The sequence below is a fragment of the Cryptotermes secundus genome, unplaced genomic scaffold (genome assembly GCF_002891405.2).
Source record: "Cryptotermes secundus unplaced genomic scaffold, Csec_1.0 scaffold1016, whole genome shotgun sequence".
Lineage (NCBI taxonomy): Eukaryota > Metazoa > Arthropoda > Insecta > Blattodea > Kalotermitidae > Cryptotermes > Cryptotermes secundus.
The window spans coordinates 460,167-467,506 of NW_019724759.1; the positions used below are offsets into that span (position 1 = coordinate 460,167).

General features: G+C 38.0%; 1 protein-coding gene across 2 annotated transcripts in view; it reads right to left on the reverse strand.

The window, feature by feature from the left end:
- Window positions 1-1,412, reverse strand: part of LOC111862988 (hemocytin) — a 115,067-nt gene extending 113,655 nt beyond the window's left edge. Inside the window, exons 1-2 of one of the 2 annotated variants that reach the window (XM_023848892.2) lie at window positions 1,317-1,412; window positions 341-486 (exon numbers count right to left, since the gene is read on the reverse strand). In XM_023848892.2, the coding sequence (XP_023704660.1) occupies window positions 341-465 (125 nt within the window). In that variant the 5' untranslated portion in view covers window positions 466-486; window positions 1,317-1,412. Of the gene's footprint in view, window positions 1-340; window positions 492-1,316 lie in introns of both variants that reach the window. The other variant, XM_023848891.2, reaches the window with a different exon arrangement.
- Window positions 1,413-7,340: the final 5,928 nt, after the last annotated feature.

Here is a 7,340-nt window from a genome sequence, read left to right on the forward strand (position 1 = left end):
TTTCTCTAGACCAATGGTTCCCAGAATTTTTAATCAGAGACCCCTTGAATACGGGTAAAAAATAATTAGTAATTAACCTCAATAAGTCTATGAAATATCTTCATGTTCAATTGTATGTTTTTAATTTAATGTCAAATTTGGGACTGAATATAATTCAGCATTTTAGTTATTGACCCTTCTACTTGGTGACCTCCAGAAAAGCTTTCACAGCATATGGGCAGCTGCCAAAGCTTCCACTTTAAAAAGCATTCTTCTAATCAGCAATGTTTTCCATTGGGTTTTCGTATGTTTATGTGCATACATCCTAAAATGTTACAAATTTTAAAAGTTATTAACTTACATCCCTTCATCTTGATCATCCTTATCAGCCAAGGCCAAATGTTTGAACAGTGAGCATGCCACAACGGCCACAGCCACACTCGACTGTTGCCATAGTATCTGGTGCCATGACCTAGTCATTGCCATTGCCTTGCTTGTCCAGGTCTCCTGCCCTTATATACATACAATTAAAAATATTAGGTTTCACAACAAATAATTCCTCATGAGACTATCCCAGAGTTTTAAGCATCATTTGTAAGGTACATTAAATTGGACACATCTCCCAGTTTTGGTAAATGAACTCACATCGCATTATGGGAATTTTTGGAACCATCTTCAGGGAAGAAGGAAATGTCATGTACGAACATATATGAGGGCTCTTCAAATGAAACCCATCTGGGTGTCCACCAACATAAGTAAAGCATTAAAGGGCTATAGATTCAGATCAAATGAAGACTTCAATGTCATGGTGGTGCCATGGTTCCAGCAGTGGCCCAGGGATTTTACATGCACTGGTGTATGGGCTGATGAATCAATGGGATGCTTGCCTCAGTGTTTATGAGATTAAATTCAGTGAGCTCTATTACTTTGTCTAGAACAATCCCTAAATTAGTTTCATTTGAACAGCCCTTATATACATATGGACAAAGTTGCCTCCCATATATGAAGATGTATGAGGAAGGCTGAGTAGGCCTCAAAGACAAGTCTGGACATGCTGGAAAAGATTAAAATCTTACCTCCTGGCAGGAATTAAACCCCGATTCTGTGATAATCTAACCTGTAGCCTGATCATTATACTGATTGAGATATCTCAGCTTTTATTAATACATATCTTGTTACTCAAAATCTTAATATGCCTACCTGAAGAGGGATGTGTGTTTTTGCTTCATGATTATCTACACAACATTAATTTTGTATTTTAAGTTTGTGATAGCCAATTTAGTAAGAGAAATGTTTTTAAAAAAAGCAGCTACATGTTTTTTGTACATACTGCTTACCAGTATCGCTGTAAAGAGATTACCAGACCAATGTCTTTTGTGTTATATTGCTGCTAAAATCTGCAGAGTTCATTCCTGTTCTGATGAGGTTTTGCACCAAACTGAGTACAGTATGGTGTATGCAAAAGGTTAAATCTTGTTTCCAGTGTGTAACCCAGCACAGGAACAGGATGTCAGATAGCCTTACAATAGTTCCCACAAATTAAGTTCATTAGGAAGTTAATTAAAATTTCTCAGGTCTGTCATTTATCAATGGGTATTTTATGAGTATGTGATAATTAGAAATGTGTAGGGAGATTCTATGCATGAATGCAGAGATTTGAACAACCTCTCTATGTATCTATGTGTCTGCCTACATGCCTGTCTTTCTGTCTGTCTATCCATCCATCTCTCCATCCCTCTCTGTACACATCTATCTGTCCATCCATTTATCTGGCCATCCTTCCATCTGTCCATCTATTATCCACCTACTTAAATTGCTATATTTAATATCTGCTGAAATATTATATCAGATTCTGTCATTAAAATACAGTGTTCCAGAACCATTGTAGCCCATCTATAAATAAACAAACTTTAATTTTCGTTGTTTCTTGTTAAATATTAACACAAGAATATAAATTCTAGTCAAATTTTACATCATTTAATGAAATATATTTTATTATGTATTCTTTCTTTATATAGGGATCAATGTTGGTAAATTTTATAAGATGTGCAATTGTACTTCATACATTATTTACAACCACAAGAGAAAATGAAGGAAACAATAAAGTAAAATATTTTTATTTATTTTTGGATCTTTAAAATGTTTTGTAAACTATTCCTAACAAAATGTGACTGTTTAATGAAATGTAATGTTTATTTTTAAATAATATTTATCTGAACTATGGACCTGGCATTGTGGCCTGATTTTGAAACATGGACAGTTTCTTCAGACGCACTTAATGACTTCACATAAGCATAATTGAGAACGACTAATTACTCTGTTTTATTATAATGTACAGATAACAGGCCTTTGAGTTTCATAAAAGGTGGGTGAATTCTTCACTTTCCACACAACTATTAATTTCTCAGGATAGGAGTTTCCTCAGTGGAGTTAATTACTATATTTGCATTATAATTGTCTTTAATATTTAAGTTCATTATATACATAGTTCTCATTTCATATATTTTATGCTGCTGCTTTGGGACTCATGACAATAACGTCTTTGCTCCTTTTCCACTGTAAGGCATTCTTAATGCATGACACCTGAAGATGGAGGAGGCAGGTTCCACTGAAGCATCGGTAACAGTCTACCAGACTACATGGCATCAAAACCCAAAGGACAGTAATCTTCGTGACACAAGTACTAAGTATCTTACATGGATAACAGATTTGAGATTTACATGGCAGTGATGATTGATGTAGTGATCTACTGGACTATGATGCCATGGATTCTGGCAGTGGCTACCAGTGCTTGGGAGAAATGTACTGCCACAGTCTTCAGGATATTCTATCCTGAAGATGAGGACAGTTATGTTCCTTAGAAAGCTGGTGCCCATTTAACAGATTACATGATATCGCAACCAAGAAGATGACAATATAAATCTTACAGAGAGGTGTTGCTCCCCAATAAATCCAATATCAGATTCATCCTATAGAATGATTTTTGTAGTAGTTTTATTCAGATCATTTTTATAAAATTTTCTTTGGAGCACTTCAGCTCCTTTGACTTGATCATTCTAAAAATGCTTGGTGCACGATTCAAATTATGAAGTCCTTCATTATGCCTTTTTCTCCATGTCATGGCACGTCCTCAGGCTGTGGATGGAGGAGACGCCCTCCAGGTATGGAGGGAAGCTGCGAATATATTGAATTAGCAGTGGCAGACAGCCGACAAGGGGTAATCCTCCAGCTTGAGGGTTGGGCGTGGGGGCTAACAACTCCTCACCATAAAAAATAACTTTGTTACGAAAATGCACACAAAGCCTTGGACCTGGACAGATCCTCTGGATAAACGACCTAAGTCTGAAAGAGACCAAGGCGTAGGTGGGTGGACAATATAAAATGGATCTTAGAGANAGTTCTATCTTCTGGGATATAACGCCATGTATTCTGTTGAAAATCAAGCAGAGTTCTGCTTGCCACCTGCTTCACACTAGTTTCTTGCTTGACTTATTCTTTGACCCTGAAGATGGAGGTGACATGTTCCTCCGAAACATCAGTTGACTTCCAATGAACTACTTTATTGTGATTACCTCAAATCCTTCAAGTTTTATATTCTACAGAAATTTATGGGGAAAGGTGAGGTTTATTCTTCACAAGANCCATAAGTAAGCTAAAATATTTGAATGGCAGGCCTGGAGCTGTAAATAAATACTGTTGGTAAGATAGTTAGAGGTCATTTGTAATCTATTGGCATACACAGGAACAGGAAGTCTGGTGATAATACACCACCCCTCACTAATTGAACCTGTAGATATCCTATACTCAGATTCCGTCTACAAAGTGTAACAGTACAAATGATTAAACAGGAATGTTGCAAGTCTAGTATCCAGAGGGAAACTGTATAACAATGTTGACTCCTGATGACACTTACCATAATGTTTCCTCTGTTGATCCATAACTTTCATCTCCCAAATTGCATGACAGATTTTTTATGAAATTTGGTATAGCATAGCAAGGCTGAATTTGTCAGACGAGTTTCATTTTTGTTTGCCCTTGTGTTTTTGTGATTCCCTAATAAGCTCCCCAAATTTATCAAAAAGAATTCACTATACAGAACATCGGTTAATACTCAAAAAGATTATAGATTTATTTCAAACTTTTCTTGATAAGGCATTCGGTTAACTGAATACAAGGAAATTCTATATATATATATATTCGACTGTGGTACATGTTACATCAGCGTAACAAGCAGACATTGCATGAAAGAACACAAATATAACCTGACACAGGGTTTGCTGGGAAAATTAAAATTATCCCAACATGCATAAGAGGAAGGCCATAAAATGTTGGAATGAACGAGGGTCTTGCAGATTGAGCCCAGCACCACATACAGGAAATACAAGGAATCAGCCCACATGTCTCTGCTGGACCATCCAATTAGGCAACCCTCTCCTATTTGGACCCCTGTTATTGCAGCAGAAGTCAAGAGCGACAAGAGCGTCAAGAAACTAAAATGCCGTCAAGTGTAGTTGGAGTAGAAAAATTTGTTTTTTTTTCTTGTGTTGGTTGTGTTGCTTCTCTCCAGCAATGATTTCAAACATGAGACTTCTGTGGTGCAAGGCCTTATACATGTGGAGTTTGAATAATGTAATGTTTTCTTACCTCTTGCAGATGGTTTGTGCTGTGTTTGATTTATGTACCCCACCTTGAAGCTGGCATAGGTGTCCAGAGACTGGGACTAGTTCTATTGATTGGGCCCAACTGAGTAGGTTTTACCTGAAGACAGGAGCAGAATCCAGTCTCCAAAACATTTTGAAAACTAATCAGGACGGTTTTTTAAATAAAGACAAGATGATGGATAATGTCCAAAAACATAATATATGTACTAATGTACCATCATCACAAACTTTTAGATCTTATCAGAGATGTTGCTGAACAAGGCAATTCTCTTGCTTAAAGTTGCCTACTCAAGGTTGTACCATTAAAGACATTTTTGACCAAGTATAGCTACATTTAATTTGAGGTTCTAACAGCAGTAACTATTGGGTGTATGGTCTTCTGGTTTGTAGCACCATGTAGTTTGAAGAAACCTGCAGGTTTTGGAGGAACATCAAACTTTCTCCAGATTACTCAGCGCTACAACCCAGACAATTAAATGCTCTACAGCATAACTATTTTTTCTGATAAGAGCAGACTCAGGATATTAATCTTTTACTCAGTACCATAAAGCAGCTACATTTTATATGTCATTTCTGACACACATAAACAGATAACTTGTAAAGTTTTCTGTTAAATTTTTAATGGGTAATGAACCACTTGCTGTGTAATACTTTACAAAATTTGGTGTAGTGTTACCATTCTTGTTCTCCTTCCTACAAAATATACAACTACATACTCACACTGTGATTACTTTTATATATTTTCAAAACTGTATAACCAGAGAGAACAGAATGTAACTTAACTTGAGTAGGACGTTGCTATGATAGTATACCTCCTTACCGATCGTATCTCGGCACTGGCGGCGGCCATTTTGTATTGACAGTCTAATAACTGCATAGAGATGGGAGTAGTAATGTCTAGGCGGTCTCGGCCGTCTCGGCGGCCATTTTGCCCATTTATAACATTGCGTTGCTAGGGGTTTCACACTTTGGAAACTTCTGTGCTCGAGACCTCGAGACGTTTTGTGTGACGTAGAAATGTGTTCATATTGCAATTCTACTTAATTTTGTGTGCGTAGCCCATATGTGTACTGAAGGATGTGTTCATATTAAAGTTAAAACTAATCACAGTATATTAGTTTCATTAAAATACAGATTGTAACTAACAGTGTGTTTTATTCGGCGCAACAGCATCGCTAGTACAAGTTCATTTGCAAGAGCTTCGACATTTCGCGTTGGATATGTAAGTACCTAGTTCACAATGTTATGTTCGAGTGTTTGTGATGGTGCAACTATATTTGGTAATCGAACCGAAAATAATAACACATACAGTACAGGAGACCATATGCAACTCTTATTCACTCAAGAAGAAACGTGAAACAGAATGTGAATGTTGTGGCGGAGTTATGCCTCCTGACGATTCGTGTGCATTTACTACATAAGAGCAGGAAATGACCGAAATTTCGGAGTAGTCCTATTGGAACAATGTGTGTATTGACCAGTTGCTAGGTAACGACAACGAAACAAACTAGCAAACAAAGTTCGGTTCTAGGCAACAGTTGAACTACAACAATGATAAACGGTGTTTTCTATGCGGTTTGTGCAGTTTGTGCGAAGGGTTTATAAACGGGACACCGATAGCTGTAGGACATTGTGAAGTTCCGTTACCAGGTGAGAAAGTGAGAGAAAACTAATCTCTTTAATTACATGGCTGCAAAATATTGGCAAAAACTGGTGAAAATTGCAGTGCTAATATTATCCATCATCACAGGATACATAATTTTTGTGGGATTTTCTGGACAATTATTCCCTCAAATCCTAGTCCCACTCGAACAGCTGACGACAACAAACGAAATGGAACCAATTCCAAAAGTTGAATTGCACTTGTGGAGCTTACTAGGAGGCAAGCAAAATTTCTGGCAGATATTTATTCTTTCTGGCCCCTGGATTATGCTCATTTCATGTGTGCTCCTGCTGCTGCTGCTGCTTCAACAGCGCCAACATAGAGGGAGGCAAAGTATCATACAGCAGTTGACAGATATGATTTCACTTATGCAAGACTCAAAAGACAAACACTGCATTCAGTTGCAGAATGAAATTGAAACAATGAAGGGGGCGAGGAAAGCAAAAGAAAGACATCTTGATGAAATTCAACATATGATGATGGGTTTAGTGAAGATGATAAAGGTGGGAAATGAATACCTTGCTCAGTTAGAGAATGAGGTTGATTTCGTACAGAAGGCGAGGGAGGAGAAAAAAGAACACCTTACCCAAATCGAGAAGGAGATGCTGTTAGTTAAGATAGCAGTGCACAAATCTATTTCGGTGCCCATGGAACAGATGGCCGGTGATCCAGCATCCATGGACTCCCTCGTCAAGATGACACCAAGAAAATCCTACACTGCAGCTTCCAACGATGCAGCCAACAAAAATAGGAAGAAACTTTCAATCAGCAAAATCCCTGTGCTAGTGGCACCACACTGAAATGCCAAACCAATGAGATTCACGATAGTATTTCAGGACGTGTACTACAAGCCTGCCGGGAGCAATGCCATGCCATGATGACAAGGACCAGCAGGACTCCAGCCAAACTCCCTACTCTCCTGACATGGCTCCTTGTGATTTCTGGCTCTTCCCGAGATTGGAAACACTCCTGTTTTGACAGCCGCGAGGACATCATACAGACCACGATGGCGCAGATGCACACCATTCCAAAACAAG